Raw genomic sequence first — 17,404 nt, 5'->3', positions numbered from 1 at the left:
TTTTTTAAACCAAGACCACGTCTATAACTATACAATCCTACACTGCCTCTAAACTTGTCTCTGTTAACTGGTAAATCCAGTTGTAATAACTGTTTACCAAACACACTACAATGTGATATCTAAAATCATACAGCACCGAGTCTAAAATCTTAAACTACATGCGATAGTCACCAACACAAAACCTAAATTATAAACCACAATTTCAAATTAACTAACTCAATTCATAATTAAAAACACAATTCAAAACAAGAACAAAACTTAATTCAAATTGGATAACATTCATAACAAAAATATCACCAACAATAATCCATAAAAATCCCTCAAAATTTTATTAAAACTTAATACCTTCTTCCAGCACCACCACGACCAGCACCATACCCTCCGGGAATCACCGCAGAAACCACCGGAGTCTCCTCCTTAAGCACAACACCTGGAAGCTCACTCATCCCAAGCGAAGCAAGCAACTCAATTGTCTCCTTATCAACCTCAATATTATCAACTCTAATAGCAGACTCATCAGGCACAAAGTCCATCCGGCGTTCTCTCTCCTCCTCCTGCAGCTTCAACGAGATGCCTCTCACCGGTCCTTTCTGGATCCGCTTCATCAGATGCGTTGAGAACCCTGCGATCTTGTTTCGGAGACGCTTTGACGGGATGATGGCTACTTCTTCTAGAATCTTCTTGTTTGTGTGGAAATCGAGTGTCATTTTCGAGTAGTAACGCTCGATTACGGTCCGTGAGGACTTCTTCACGGTTTTGGTTCGGACTCGACCCATTTTTTTTCCGGTGGAGAGTGGCTGAGGAGCGGCGGATGTGTGGAGGCTTTGGTTGCGGAGATGAAACGATTAGGGTTTGTGGTATTTATACAGATTACGATGTTGGGCCTGTTGGACTAAAATGGGCCAGGCCTAGTGTTGAACTATAAAGTTAATAGAATAATAGTGGTTTTGGTTTCACACCGGTTCAGGTTCTTGTTGGTTTGTTAACCGGGTTCAGAGCGGTTTTGGTTGGGGTTAAATTGGTTTTAATGAGGGGATAAAAACCGGTTAAGAAGTTACTGGTTGTACTGATTCCAAAACAATTCCATGTATACCGGTTTCGGTTCTCAAATCGGTTTGAATGTGTATCAATTCAAATAGTTGTTTTTAGTTGGTAAACGTAAAAACAATTTTAGCCAACTTTCTGGACGCATTAAGACCATCTGTAATGGTTAATGCATCCTAAGAGGCATTTCCCCCACATTAGCATCATAACGTCTTTTCAAAAAATGTGTAATGGCTAATGCTCCTTATATCATTTCAATCATTATTTTTCAGTTTTTTTCCACCTTATTTGGCGTTATACTACAAACAACTCTCCCTCCTCATGCCCCTATAACGTCCACAAGAGTGGTGTTAGGACGTTATCAAGGCCATTCACCTCCCTATAACGCCCCTATAAGTGGCTTAAGCCAGTGAGTTTGGTCGTTTCAACTTGATGATTAGGCAATTAAAGTGTATAATAACTAGTAAACACTTCAAGCTTTTGGGCCAAATTATGGGAGAGCCTTGTTACTTCTGGGCTTGGGCGAGATGAAGGGCGGCTCTACTTTAAAACAAAAACAAAAACAAGAGATTTAAATCAACTAAATTTTAAAGAGTTGAGTGAATTTAGATGGCTATAAAAACTTGGTTTGAGGATTTTTTAAAGACATCTTCTTAGTGTCACTTGCTTTAAGCATTTTAAGCCGCAGTGAACATTTTCGAGTTTCGATACCAGACCCCTATGCTGTCGGGCCAATTATGAAACAACCTTGTTCCACATGCTCGCGCAACTTCACAATCGACATTAATTTTGATAGTTGAAACGCTTAAGTTTCAAAAACATAGTAAACTTAACTTAGGCGAGAGTAATTGCAACATCATCGATAGGGCCACTCTACTATATAAAAAAAACAAGAGCCACTAAATTTTATAAACTTAGTAAAAACTTATTTTAAAACCAACTTTTATAGACATTTTTAGTGTCACTTGGTTCTATAGCAGGTGGCATGGTTGTGCTTGTTTTGTAGATATTTGGATGGAAGATCTTTTAAAATTATTGACCTTTTTGTAATTAAAAGGTTGTATGCTGTACTTTGAAATAGTTTTATAAGCCTACGAACAGAATATGAATAGATTTAGAACAATAACTTTGAGCATTCACATTTTTTTTTAAGAGAAAAATGCCCGAATAGTTCCTGTGATTTCGCCTTTTTTCACCTATAGTCCCCAACTTTTTAAAATTACCTGAATAGTCCCTAACTTTTCATTTTTTGTTCCCGGATAGTCCTTAGGTCTAATTTCAGTTAGTTTTCATAGTTAAGTAGGTGTGAAATGACAAAACTACCCTTCATTAAAAAAGTAAACTATTAAATAAATATATATTTATTTATTATAATAATCCTTAAACGACAATTAATATGTCGTTTGTCTTCTTGTACGATGAAAACCCTAATAAAGAGAACACTACCGCCGACAACACTCGTCTTCTTCGTTCACTAAAATCCGAACAAAGACCCTGTTGCCGGAGATGATAAACTGTTGATCGGGAAGGACGCCGAGAAGATGATCAGTAAAGGTCCGACAGTATAACAACCCTAACATAAACCGACACCCTCATAAATTTTTCGACACGCTAATATATCTTAAAAATGTCTTAATATGTCTTTATATGCACCCCGTATGTGAAAACCGAGCCCAAAGTAGATTATAATATATAAAATAAATGAAAAACAATAAATATTAAGTTGAGGCGGGCCGCATAGACCCACCCCAACCATTTACGCGGGCCGTGTGAGGGTGTAACCGGACTCCGCTGAATTCTTTAGTTCATGCGGGCCGCGTATGATCCCGTTTAAGTTTATGCGGGCCGCGAGAGTCCTAGAATGTGGCAAAGCCCGGTGAGGCCACGTGGCCCAACACACGGCAAGCCTACTCGATGACCCAGCCAAGCTACGCGTTGACCCAGCGTTGATGCGGGCCGCGTAAGCTTGGCCTGTTCTTTACGCGGGCCGCGTGGAGACTCGATTACAGCCCTATATAAGAGGGCAACGGGCCTTCAGTCTGTTTCATTCATTTCTTTCAACTCTTTCTCTAAATTCTAAATAGTGGGCATTATACCCGAGTTCAATACACCCTACATAGCGAGGTTCTGCTACGATGTAAGTATTATAACCCCTGGAGACGTATTAGATACGCTGCCCGATTGATCTAGGGTTCCGTAACAGCTGTCGTGGTTCTGCCCGACGTGGTCGTTGGAATGCCGTCTTGGGGAGGGTATTACTAATGTTAAAATGAGTTATTATACTAACACACGTGCATTTGTGTAATTTTTAGATTAACACCCGGAAACCCTAAAGGATAATCTAAAACAGCAATGTGAGTGATCCTTCTTTTTATATACTCATTTTTGTGAGTTGATTCACTTTTTGTAAATCTTTTTGTTAACTGTTTTTACAAAACCTTAAATTTCCATGCGAATAACAGTTATTGAGTATTTGTAAGAATACAATTACAGTCGGTAAATTTGGGGTTTTGTATACAAAATTTGTTACCACCTGGTTAAGGAGTAACATTTCCACAAGTCAGGTCTGACAGTACCGACGTGTGATAATTGATATAACTTGGAAACAAATGTAATTGCGGGATCGCCCTCAATACTGTTCACTGTGAAATGATCTTATTTAAACTTGATTAAACTGGGATTCACTCACCAGTATTTTCCACTGACAAAATGTTTTTAAAACGCGTTTCAGGTAACAAAATGTGAAAGCCAAATAGAAACCAGTTGGATAGCACTGAAGGCTTGGAAAGTTGGCAATAAAGTTACCTAATAATAAAATAAATGTTTTGTTAAATAATATAGGATTTATTCCTATAAAAGTGTGTATACTGAAAACTTGGGTTTTACCCATGTGAAGGGGTAAGGTCCCAAAAACCTCATAAAAAGGATTTGAGACCATACCACAAACTGGCCTTTCAACCTTTTAACCTTGCGCGGCCGCGCATTGTTCTTACAAAAGGGAGAAAGTAATCAACAATTTATAGTCGCGCGCCCAAAGGAAAGCATAAAATCCTTGCGCCTTCTTCCATTAGCAAAGGATTAAAATCCTGAAGATCAATACTTCCGCCCAAATATCCAAACTTGGATATTGTTTTGCCCAGACTTGGGATTTATACATCCGTGTCCACACAGTAAGGTGTCACACTAGATTACAGCAGTAATCCTCTAGAAAGAATATGATCGTGCACCACCCAGACGGTTACAACCGTCTGGACACGTGTCATTACCACAGGCATCCCTGAAACCACAACGAAAGCATGCAATTGGAGAATGATCTCCACTTAATCACTTTCCACGTGGCAATCCCCCAGCCATATATCAAACCACGATCTGTGTGCATTCACATCGGATCGAGGCAACTTGACGTGGGATCAAAGAACTTAACGGAAGAAAATATAACCGCTACGGCGTTAGCATCTTCCGTCATCTTTTCAATAACAGGTTTTCCCTCCCAAACTCCCGGTTATAAATACGAGAACTGTTCAGGTATAAACTCAGATCACACTCACTTCTCAAATACTTTCTCTTCTCCATTACCAATACTTATTCTCACACCGGAGTCGGGTCAAGGAGAGAACCCTCTTCTCCCCTTGGCGAGGCTAACGGTGCTCTTTTTTGCAGAATCACCGGAGAAGAAGTTCGGCAGCAACTGAATCAACTGAGAGAGAGCTAACCCTTTTATGCGGATTCAAACCCCCTAGATATTTCGGTTCCGACCATTTATCTAGTGTTTCTTCATTGGCGCCCACCGTTTCCTCAGTTTTTCTAGTTTCTACCTCGTTTCGATTCAGTTCATTCCATTTTTCTGTTTTTGCACGTGGCAGAAAATTCGTCTTCTCACCGGCAACCTGGTCCTCAACCAAAAGCCGGAAACAATTTCCAAATAGAAGGATCCCCAGAACATTGGGTTAACAGATGCCAAGCTGCTTTAGACACAATCGTTATGCAAATCGCCAGATCTGATTTCCCAAACATCAGATCTGGAAAAGAAATCAATACTACAGAATTGGACCCACCAACACCACGTTGGGGGGACATCCAATCCAGCCAATCCAGAGATAGCAGTTATCAGAAACAAATACACATGGTTCAAGGAGGTCCTTCACGAAGACCAAATAAACGAAACTATGATCAACATTGGAGAGAACAGCAAGTCGTGTTCCCTGTTATTCCTGGGGGCCCTCAGGAAGAACGACCAGTGATTATCACTGATATTTTCGATCATTACCGAACGGACTATATGTTCATAGATCCAGGAAGCTCGATGGACATCATATACGAATAGTGCTTTAAACAGCTCGATTCAGAAGATAAAGCACGTTTAGAACCGGTCGATTTTCCCCTCACCGGATTCTGTAATGAAGCTGTATTCCCATTAGGGCAAATCGCTTTCCCGGTGACTTTATCAAATGGCGAACATTCACGAACAGTTACAGTTAATTTCATGGTCATGCCAGCAACATCACGTCATGATGTTTTGCTCGGAAGAAGGTCACAAAGAGAATTCAGCATGATCACTTCCATTCCACATGCTGCTTGTGGATTTCCGACAGAAACCGGAGTTGCAATTCTCTATTCAAGCAAAGAAGTCATGTCCGTGGACGATGAACCACCAGCAAAGGTAGTCAAATCTTCGGCACCAAACGAACCAGAGAAATGGGTTCTGAACAACGAATACCCAGAGCAGACCATTCTGCTAGGACAAGCCATTTCACCAGCAACACGCATACAACTGAAAGAGTTGTTGTCTAACAACAAAGATATATTTGCCTGGTGCCCAGCAGATATGACTGGAGTTCCACGCGACATCGCGCAACATTGTCTAAACATCAAACCATCAGTAGAACCTGTTGCTCAGGGGAGGCGCAGCTTCAGTGAAGAAAAAGCAAAAGCAATGGACGAGCAAGTGACAGAGTTACTCAATGCGGGAATCTTGCGCGAAGTGAAATACCATACATGGGTTGCCAACCCAGTGATGGTACAAAAACATAGCGGCGGGTGGAGAATGTGTGTCGACTTCAAGGACCTAAACAAAGCATGCCCCAAAGATTGCTACGCGCTCCCAGAGATAGACAAAAAAGTCGACTCTCTAGCATCATTCAGATGGAAATGCTTTCTTGACTGTTATAAGGGTTATCACCAGGTCCAGATGAAAAAAGAAGACGAAGACAAAACCGCGTTCCGCACAGATAAAGGCATCTACTGCTACACGAAAATGTCGTTTGGCTTGCGCAACGCAGGCGCAACTTATCAACGCCTAATGGACACAGTCTTCAGCGGGGATATTGGCAAAACTGTCGAAGTATACATGGATGACCTCGTCATCATGAGCCATGAAGAGGAGACAATGCTCAACAATATCCAGCGCACGTTCGATTCCTTACGTAGCGTGAACTTAAAACTTAACCCGACAAAATGCTCCTTCGGCATGGAAGAAGGAAAATTTTTGGGTTTCATAGTTACAAGAGACGGCTTTAAGGTTAATCCAGAAAAAGTGCAGGCTATCCAGCTAATGCCATCACCTGCAACAGTCAAAGAAATGCAAAGGCTCGCCGGACGATTAGCAGCTCTAAACAGATTCTTGGCTAATCATGCGGCAAAATCTTATCCATTTATCAGTACGCTGCGAAACTGCGGAAAGAAAACTCCTTTTCAATGGACGCCTGAAGCAGAAGCAGCCTTCAAGCAAATGAAAGAATGTTTAATTCAGCTGCCAACACTGACCGCGCCAAAAGAAAAAGAACTGTTAATCGTATATCTGTCAGCCGCGGAAGTAGCGGTAGGCGCAGTATTAATGGTAGAACGGGAAAATATCCAGACTCCAATCTACTATATCAGCAAAATGCTCACTGGCCCCGAAACTCGTTACTCAATGATAGAGAAATTGGTTCTAGCACTAATACACGCATCCAGACGCTTGCGCAGGTACTTCTCAGGCCATGTCATCACAGTTCTCACGAATTATCATTTAGGCCAAATCTTGTCAAAACCTGATGTGGCGGGAAGATTAGCTAAATGGGCCATTGAGTTGGGAGGCTACAACATTTTTTACAGACCAAGACCAGCAATCAAAGGGCAAGTTCTAGCAGACTTCGCCACTGAAGTTCCCATCGATAAAATACAAGAATGTGAGGCAATCCAGAACCCAACACCTGTTTTCGACGACAGGGTCTGGACCTTACACACAGATGGTCCAGACAAAACTACCCTTCATTAAAAAAGTAAACTATTAAATAAATATATATTTATTTATTATAATAATCCTTAAACAACAATTAATATGTCGTTTGTCTTCTTGTACGATGAAAACCCTAATAATGAGAACACTACCGCCGACAACACTCGTCTTCTTCGTTCACTAAAATCCGAACAAAGACCCTGTTGCCGGAGATGATAAACTGTTGATCGGGAAGGACGCCGAGAAGATGATCAGTAAAGGTCCGACAGTATAACAACCCTAACATAAACCGACACCCTCATAAATTTTTCGACACCCTAATATATCTTAAAAATGTCTTAATATGTCTTTATATGCACCCCGTATGTGAAAACCGAGCCCAAAGTAGATTATAATATATAAAATAAATGAAAAACAATAAATATTAAGTTGAGGCGGGCCGCATAGACCCACCCCAACCATTTACGCGGGCCGTGTGAGGGTGTAACCGGACTCCGCTGAATTCTTTAGTTCATGCGGGCCGCGTATGATCCCGTTTAAGTTTATGCGGGCCGCGAGAGTCCTAGAATGTGGCAAAGCCCGGTGAGGCCACGTGGCCCAACACACGGCAAGCCTACTCGATGACCCAGCCAAGCTACGCGTTGACCCAGCGTTGACGCGGGCCGCGTAAGCTTGGCCTGTTCTTTACGCGGGCCGCGTGGAGACTCGATTACAGCCCTATATAAGAGGGCAACGGGCCTTCAGTCTGTTTCATTCATTTCTTTCAACTCTTTCTCTAAATTCTAAATAGTGGGCATTATACCCGAGTTCAATACACCCTAAATAGCGAGGTTCTGCTACGATGTAAGTATTATAACCCCTGAAGACGTATTAGATACGCTGCCCGATTGATCTAGGGTTCCGTAACGGCTGTCGTGGTTCTGCCCGACGTGGTCGTTGGAATGCCGTCTTGGGGAGGGTATTACTAATGTTAAAATGAGTTATTATACTAACACACGTGCATTTGTGTAATTTTTAGATTAACACCCGGAAAAACCCTAAAGGATAATCTAAAACAGCAATGTGAGTGATCCTTCTTTTTATATACTCATTTTTGTGAGTTGATTCACTTTTTGTAAATCTTTTTGTTAACTGTTTTTACAAAACCTTAAATTTCCATGCGAATAACAGTTATTGAGTATTTGTAAGAATACAATTACAGTCGGTAAATTTGGGGTTTTGTATACAAAATTTGTTACCACCTGGTTAAGGAGTAACATTTCCACAAGTCAGGTTTGACAGTACCGACGGGTGATAATTGATATAACTTGGAAACAAATGTAATTTCGGGATCGCCCTCAATACTGTTCACTGTGAAATGATCTTATTTAAACTTGATTAAACTGGGATTCACTCACCAGTATTTTCCACTGACAAAATGTTTTTAAAACGCGTTTCAGGTAACAAAATGTGAAAGCCAAATAGAAACCAGTTGGATAGCACTGAAGGCTTGGAAAGATGGCAATAAAGTTACCTAATAATAAAATAAATGTTTTGTTAAATAATATAGGATTTATTCCTATAAAAGGGTGTATACTGAAAACTTGGGTTTTACCCATGTGTTTAATATTATAAAATGTGGCGGTTTACTCTGATTTAATATTTCCTAACTACGGTCCTGATGAAAATTTCCGCTGCCAAATTGAATAAATAAACGTTATACCACCGAAACTGGATCGCGGCCGCCCGTTCCCGGGAACCAGGGATTGGGGGTTGCGACAGAAGGTGGTATCAGAGCTATGCCACTGATTCAGCCACAGAAATGTTCCGGTGACATCAAAATTCAAAGTGTTAGGAAATAAATTACGTGCATAATTGTATTTTCTTGTTATGTGTTATCTGACTATTTGTTAGTTTACAGTATGAGCGAACAAGGACCATCTGACGCGTATCGTCAATTGTCTGGTTCGCCTAGGAGCGAAGGCACCTCCTCTTCTCAGCCTGCCCTCTCAGGGTACTCTGCTGATACGGAAGAAGGAATCTGTGTGTATAAGGCTCAGTCTGAAGAGCCATTTCCTCAGAAAAAGAGGGGATGGTTCAGTAGGGGAGCACACAAGCGTAGGAAAAATATGAAAAAGTTACAGGAACAGCGAGTGTTAGCCGCAGCAAAAAGAGAAACTGATGCCTATGCCCAGGATATGCTTAATAGGGGTATAGCTAATATCCATATTTTAGCAACCACTGTGATGACTGTCGTCAGAGTCAATCAAAAACCTAATTAAACTACGTAGATAGCGTAAGTAGGGTATCGTATCCACGGGGAATATGTGGTTAGTGTTTAACTAGAGAATTATTATATATTAAAGGAAAGCAACTCCCACCCAGAATCCCGATTGCAAGTTTAACACGAAAACATGTTTACCGATTCAAAACAACACATAGACATGGCCTCGGAATTAATGCATTTGATTAATTATTAGGGATAGTTTTTAAGATTCACCATACAACCTAATAATCCATTTATTTATATCAACTACCCACCAATTTACCAACCCGCTAACGATGCAAGTATATCGCCAATACGCTTGATAAACGACAAATAATTCAAATATAAAAAACGTTTACCAAGAATTCAACACAAGTGGTCAAGCTTTACCAGTTTAAAAGAATCCGCAAACAAAATTTAATGAAAAACAAAGTAATCGTTCATCCGGGCAGAAGCCACAAGCAAAAAGATAAAGGTAATGTCCTCCAAGTTTTAGATTCTAGGTTTACACAAAACTCAATTTAATCATTAATTGGACACCACATAGACATGGTGCTGAAAAGTTGGTTAATTTAAGTGGTAATCGAAAATAGGTCTTTGTCATCAGATCTTTTACAGTTCAATTACCCTATTTACTAGTGTGAGTCAACCTACTCTATGTCACCCAACGAGCTACAAAGTTTTGTCATCAACCGTGCAAGTTGTAAAGTAAGAATTCAAAACACATAAAAATAGTTCAAAGAAACCAACACATCAAATTGTTTAACAACGTTGTCAATGTCAAAAACAAATCCAATCATGAATAAAATTAAGAAAAGTATCAAACCCTATGAACCGTACGCTTGGAGAAAGCCACCTAATCGATCATGCCTTGAACCGTGTACAGCCGCCCGAAGGCGGCTGCCTTTCCGTGCGTTCCTGCTCCTCTCAAACTGCCGTCAATCACCTCTCAATCCCCAAAGGTCGTCTGCCAAAAAAAATCCCCTCTTTAACCAAACTTGCGAACCTCCTTTATAACCCTCAAAATTGCCGACTTCTCTTGTGGTACATTATGGGCTAATATGGTGCTTTTCATTCTAAGCATAGTCCACCAAAATAATTATCAAAATTCTCAAACATCACGTAAGCCTTTTTTTCCAATGGTGGGTCCAGATCCCATATGACTTCTTTAAAATATGTTTCCTGTACGCAATTTCACATCACAACATTTAGAGTTTAACATTAAATTAAAATCAATTCAAGTCTCAACTCAAAATTCTAATTTGAGATTCATTTAAACTTTTCATGTTATTTTATCATTTTAGTATGTTTTATCTTGAAAGCACAAAACCCAAATCTAATGATAGTAGTATCTTTTTTAATAATATCGATGCAATTTTTATTATAATTAACATAAATAATAGTGTACTTAAAATGCACCGATCAAATCCCCACACTTATCTTTTTTCGTCCCGAAAAAACTTTTTGCAATGGAATCACAATCAGAAACATTGGCATCTAATATATTCAGTTAATTTATTAACAAATCAAACCACACGTTAACCAAGATTGCAGGTATACGATCCACTAAAACCCAATCGCCAGTATTCAAGCCCTTATTCACGATCTGTTTAAGTTCAAGTAATTATAGTTATCTATAGATCTCACACTTAAAAGACTACAACGCCACCTAATCCCGTTTCAAGTTTATAAGATTAAAAGATATATAATCTACCGTCTTATATAAAAAACACTTATGTTATTCCGATTAAATTTATGATGGATAGATGGATGATATTGCGAGCTTTACATGCTTTTGTATACGATCAGTTTAGCGGACATACCCCACACGAGTCACCATCCCCATGGTTAATGCCATAAACTTCACATATTTTTTATAACTCCACCTAGAGGGTATGTACAACATGAGTCGCTATCCCCGCGCAATACCATAGGCTTTGTTTTTCTTTTTTTTCTTCACATGTGCTCAAATGAATGGATGGAATATATTTTTTCGGGCGCCACACTGTTTCGGATTTATTTTCACAAAAAGAAACAGGCGTGCCAATTTAATCGGAAAAACTTATAAGTTTTTTACTTATGACACACCTCTTTTACTCTCTACAGTTTCAGTTTTGTCACAGTTCCTAAGGTGAGAACCCACAAGACTCCTAATTTAAGGTATTTATATCATTCCTAAGAAACCCTTCAACTGGCTGGGCCTACCCACATATCCTAAGTTAGACACGTGACCGATCGTTCATTACCTCTTATATATAATAATCAAATGCCAACGATCCAATTATACCTATCATTTTCCATTTATTGCAAAAACTTTCTCGAGTCATTTTCTAATTTTTCAATTTTTTTTTAATTTTTGATTTTTTCAATTTTTTTCTGTTTTCAATTTTCATTTTTTTTTAATTTTTTTAACGACACGACTAAGACACTAGTCTCCCCTCCCCACACTTAATTCCAACATTGTCCTCAATGTGGAAGGAAACTACGACTCAAATATAAAAGAAAAAATATATGTACAAAAGATTGGAACAGACTCCCCTGGTTAAAGAAGTAGGATCCTCGTGAATATTCCAATGCGACCGTATAGCATTTCATTCGCGGCCGCGTTCAGTAAAAACTCGGGTTGCTCTCTACTAGTGATGTTCAAATCATCCCTGTCCAAATGGAGATTGAGTATCGACAGTTTTGACTGAATCATGACCGGCATCTGAGAAGCTCTATCCATGTTTCGAAGAATTCACCTGTACAAACTCAAACAAGACACCCAAGCGTAATACTGAACTAAACAAATATATATAATAAAATAAAAAGAAAGATATTTTTGGATTTTTGTTTTTTTTATATATTTTTTTGTATTTTTGTATTTTTTTTATTTTTTATTTTTTGTATTTTTTTAGAAAACTAGAAAAACACTAAGCGCACTAATTCCCTGGTAACGGCGCCATTTTGATGACTGTCGATGCAATTTTTATTATAATTAACATAAATAATAGTATACTTAAAATGCACCGATCACACTGCTGCTGACCCAAACCTGGAGCAAATGCTAGCACCCCAACCACAACCACAAATTCCCGACCAACCCATGGAAGTAGAAAACCCCGGAAATCAAGTAGAAATGCATGATTTCAACCCGGAGGAGATACCTAGGGTACCTGCACCAGATCCCCTAGACCCAAATTATGACCCCTGGTGGGATGAAATTAGGGACTATGTGCAACAAAACCCAATACAAGAAATGTGCCAATGTTCAACCTAGGAGCCTACCCAGGGTTAGATCCTCAAGATCCCTACAACATTAGTGATGCATATGTTAGGGAAATTTTAGAGAATCCATACCCATACCCGGCCCCTATCCCTCCGTACCAGGAACTCGCACCCCAGATTCTAAACCCAGTCCTAGAACCTACACCCCCAATGAGTGCAGAAAATGTCCAAGAACTTAGGACTTTCGGTGAGGAAATTTTAGAAAACAGTGAGAGAATGCGACAGGTGGGCGAGCGTCTCGTGTGGAAATACGACGAGCGCAATATGGATTTTTGGATGAATCCATATCAGTGAATGTGATGGTGGAGACGGTAGTAATAATAATAATATTAATAATATAATAATATATGTGTGTATGTGTTAGAAAAAAAAACTACGGATGCATACTACTAAGTATTGTAGCTTTACATTTCAGTCAGTATTGTAATTTTAATTTCAGTACTGGTGTGTAATGATGCATACTATATAAATAGAGTAGAAGTCGCAATGCTCGACGCTTTTGACCAAAAAGTGTGTGACATGTGATTGTCTATATTCAAATATTTTTGATATTAATATTTGGTAAACGTTTAAAATTCAGATGGCCGACGAAGAAAATCATGATAATCTGAATAACGATAACCAGAGTAACATTAACGTGGTTAATGAGAATCCGGACAACAATAACAATGGAAACCAAATGGATAATAGTGCCGTTCAACATATAGTGGCACAAGGAATTATAGATGCAATGCCATTTTTATTCAAACAGTTCAAGAAGCGAATAATAAAAGTAAGCATAGCAGTAAGCGACCAAGTGAACCGGAACACAGCGTGAACAATGGACCCATACTTCAGGTGCCCATTCCCAAAAGAAGAAGAACTATGCCATATGGTTGTTCTTACAAAGAATTCTGGTCCTGTAAACCAATAGAATTCTCAGGCAATGAAGGACCCATTGCAGCTCTACGCTGGATAGAGAAAACTGAAGCTGTTCTAAAAATAAGCAAGTGCGCTGAAGATGATAGGATAATGTTCGCCTCTAATTTATTTAAGAATGCAGCTCTAGAATGGTGGAACACTATCCTCCAGTCAAGAGGAAGTGATAGGATATATAACATGGAATGGGAGGATTTTAAAAATATGGTAGAAAGGAAGTTCTGCTCTCCCAATGAAAAGGAACAGATAGCAAACAAGTTTCTAAACCTTAGAATGGCCGGAGTAGATAGTAAGGGGTACACTACTACATTCTTTGAATATGCTAGAATAGTGCCAACCCTTTGCATCACCCGAACCAGTGTTAATCTCCCGTTATATCTGGGGATTAATTGGAGAAATTAGACATGTAGTCAAGGCAGCTAGACCCCAAACCATAGAGGAAGCTGTAGAACTAGCCAATACCTTGACAGATGAGTTAATCCGTACTAGAGAAGAAGACCAGAGGAGAAACCTAACCCAAAGGCTTACTCAAGAATTCCGTTCTGGGAATTCCAACCGTAGGAATGAAGGTTCTACCTCTGCACCATACTGCAGAAACTGCAAGAAAAAGCATTCTGGAAAATGCTCCACTCACTGTAATTACTGTAAGGCACCAGGACACAAGGAAGAAGATTGCAGGAGAAAAACCAGTAATGGAATGTGCTACAACTGTGGAGAAAAATGTCATATTAAGACAAACTGTCCGAAATTGGCTCCAGCTGCAAACAACAAGAATCCTAAAAATGCTAGAGCCTTTGTTCTAACTGCAGATGAAGCCAAGATGATTCCAGACGTCATAGCTGGTACGTTTTTAGTTAATGATATTTTTTCTAAAGTGTTATTTGACTCTGGTGCAAACCAAAGTTTTATTAATACTTCATTTTGCAAACTCCTAAATCAATCATTAACTAAACTACCACAAGAATGTCTAGTAGAGACCGCAAATGGGGAAACCGTTAGAATTTCGGAAATCTTGCAGGGAGCAAGAATAGAAATTTTTAATCAAAAATTTATTGCAAACCTTTACCCAATGAATCTGGCTGGATTCGATGTTGTGCTAGGAATGGATTGGTTAATAGCCAATAAAGCCAGTATTTTATGTGATCAAAAGTCAATTCAAGTAAAGTCACCAAAGGGTGAAAAGATCACAATTAACGGAGATAAGCCATCTAGATCCACTAAATTCATCTCTGTAATGAAAACTGCAAGCTATATAAGAAAATGATCTATAGTGTATTTGATTTCTATAATCACTAACACTAAAAGAAAAGAATTAAAAGATATTCCAGTAGTGTCCCAATTTTCAGATGTCTTTCCAGAGGAATTGCCAGGATTGCCGCCAGACAGGGAGGTCGAATTAGAATCCATCTACTACCAGGGACAGTACCGATTGCCAAAGCACCTTACCGTTTGGCACCCGCCGAAATGCAGGAAGTGAAGAAACAATTAAATGAATTGCTAGAAAAGGGATTCATACAACCAAGCTCATCGCCATGGGGAGCGCCGATTTTGTTTGTTAAAAAGAAGGACGGATCCATGCGTATGTGCATTGACTACCGTGAATTGAACAAAGTCACGATTAAGAATCGGTATCCATTACCGAGGATCGATGATCTGTTCGATCAACTTCAGGGAGCTCGATTTTTCTCTAAAATCGATTTAAGATCAGGGTATCATCAATTAAAGGTACAGGAAGAGGATATTCCTAAAACCGCATTCAGAACAAGGTATGGTCATTATGAATTACTGTCATGCCATTTGGTTTAACCAATGCCCCAGCCGCATTTATGGACATGATGAACCGAATATGTAAGCCATATTTGGATAAATTCATAATTGTCTTCATAGATGATATTCTAATTTACTCTAAAAGTAAGGAAGAACATGCAAAGCACTTGCACTTACTTCTAAGTTTATTGAGAAAGGAAAAGCTTTATGCAAAATTTTCAAAGTGTGAGTTTTGGTTAGAACAGGTGCAATTCCTTGGACATTTAGTTAACCATGAAGGAATCCATGTGGACCCAACAAAGATCGAGGCAATTACTAAATGGAAAACCCCTGAGTCACCAATCGAGGTTAGAAGTTTCTTAGGATTGGCCGGTTATTATAGAAGATTTATTCAAGATTTTTCTAGAATAGCCATTCCTTTAACCAAGTTAACCTGTAAATCTGTTAAATTTGAATGGGGACCAAAACAAGAAGAAGCCTTTAGAATCCTTAAGCAAAAATTAACCCATACACCCATACTAGCGTTACCAGAAGGAACTGAAGACTTTGTAGTCTTTTGTGACGCTTCTAAGTTAGGTTATGGATGTGTATTAATGCAACGTCAAAAGGTTATAGCTTATGCATCTAGACAGCTTAAGAATCATGAAGAAAATTATTCAACCCATGATTTGGAACTAGGAGCTATAATTTTTGCCCTTAAGATTTGGAGACATTATCTTTATGGCAGTAAGTTTACCGTTTTTACAGATCATAAAAGTTTAAGGTATGTCTTCGGGCAAAAAGAATTGAATATGAGACAAAGACGCTGGATGGAATTGCTTAACGATTACGATTGTGATATCCAGTATCATGCAGGAAAAGCCAATGTGGTGGCTGATGCTTTAAGTCGAAAGTATCATGAAAAGCCAAAAAGGGTACGTTCTCTTAAATTAAATCTTCAAGTAGATTTAAATGATCAGATTAGAAAAGCACAAGAATCAGTAATCAAGGATGATACTGAAAAATTAAAAGGAATGATTAAGGAATTAGAACAAGGAAGAGATGGAATTTGGAGGTTTCATAAAAACAGAATGTGGATACCTAAATTAGGAAATTTACGTTACCGTATATTAGAAGAAGCTCATAAATCTAAATATACGATGCATCCAGGAAATGATAAAATGTACCAGGATTTAAGGAAAAATTTCTGGTGGATAGGAATGAAAAAGGATATAGCAGCTTATGTTTCTAAATGTTTAACTTGCTCCCAAATTAAAGCTGAACATCAGAAACCCTCAGGTTTGCTACAACAATTAGAAATGCCAGTTTGTAAATGGGAATTAATAACAATGGATTTTGTTACTAAGTTACCCAAAACAAGAAAAGGAAATGATACAATCTGGGTGATTGTAGATAGATTAACCAAGTCAGCTCATTTCCTACCAATGAAGGAAACTTTTAGTATGGAACAATTAGCCAAATTGTATGTAAATAAAATTCTTTCATTACATGGAATACCTTTATCAATTGTTTCTGATAGAGATAGCCGATTTACCTCTCATTTTTGGTCAAGTTTCCAAAAAGCAATGGGAACCAAATTGAACCTAAGCACAACCTATCATCCTCAAACAGACGGGCAAAGTGAAAGGACAATTCAGACAATGGAAGACATGCTCATAGCTTGTGTAATTGATTTCGGAGGTAATTGTGACGGACACTTACCTTTAATAGAATTTTCTTATAATAACAGTTATCACACAAGTATCAATGCTGCACCATTCGAAGCACTTTATGGACGAAAGTGCAGAACCCCAGTCTGTTGGGCAGAAATTGGGGAAAAGCAACTATCTGGACCCGAGATAGTACAAGAAACAACTGACAAAATCATTCAAGTCAAGGAACGACTGAAGGCAGCACGTGATCGACAGAAGAGCTACGCTGATAACAGACGTAAGCCGTTAGAATTC

The 17,404-nt window shown here is 38.9% G+C and overlaps 1 protein-coding gene across 1 annotated transcript; it reads right to left on the bottom strand.

The window, feature by feature from the left end:
• Nucleotides 1-200: 200 nt before the first annotated feature.
• LOC110879645 (40S ribosomal protein S17) lies at nucleotides 201-850 on the bottom strand. Its single transcript, XM_022128161.2, has one exon. It carries the CDS (start codon nucleotides 774-776, stop codon nucleotides 339-341), a length of 438 nt encoding a protein of 145 aa, XP_021983853.1. The 5' UTR covers nucleotides 777-850; the 3' UTR covers nucleotides 201-338.
• Between the last annotated feature and the right edge of the window lie 16,554 nt (nucleotides 851-17,404).

This window comes from Helianthus annuus, chromosome 1, assembly GCF_002127325.2.
Source record: "Helianthus annuus cultivar XRQ/B chromosome 1, HanXRQr2.0-SUNRISE, whole genome shotgun sequence".
Classification (NCBI taxonomy): Eukaryota; Viridiplantae; Streptophyta; class Magnoliopsida; order Asterales; family Asteraceae; genus Helianthus; species Helianthus annuus.
The sequence above is the reverse complement of the archived record's forward strand: the minus strand, read 5'-3'. Positions and strand labels throughout refer to the sequence as shown.

What these genes read in the sequence shown, in the direction of transcription:
- LOC110879645 (XM_022128161.2), bottom strand. Translation starts at nt 776, where the DNA reads ATGGGTCGAGTCCGAACCAAAACCGTGAAGAAGTCCTCACGGACCGTA.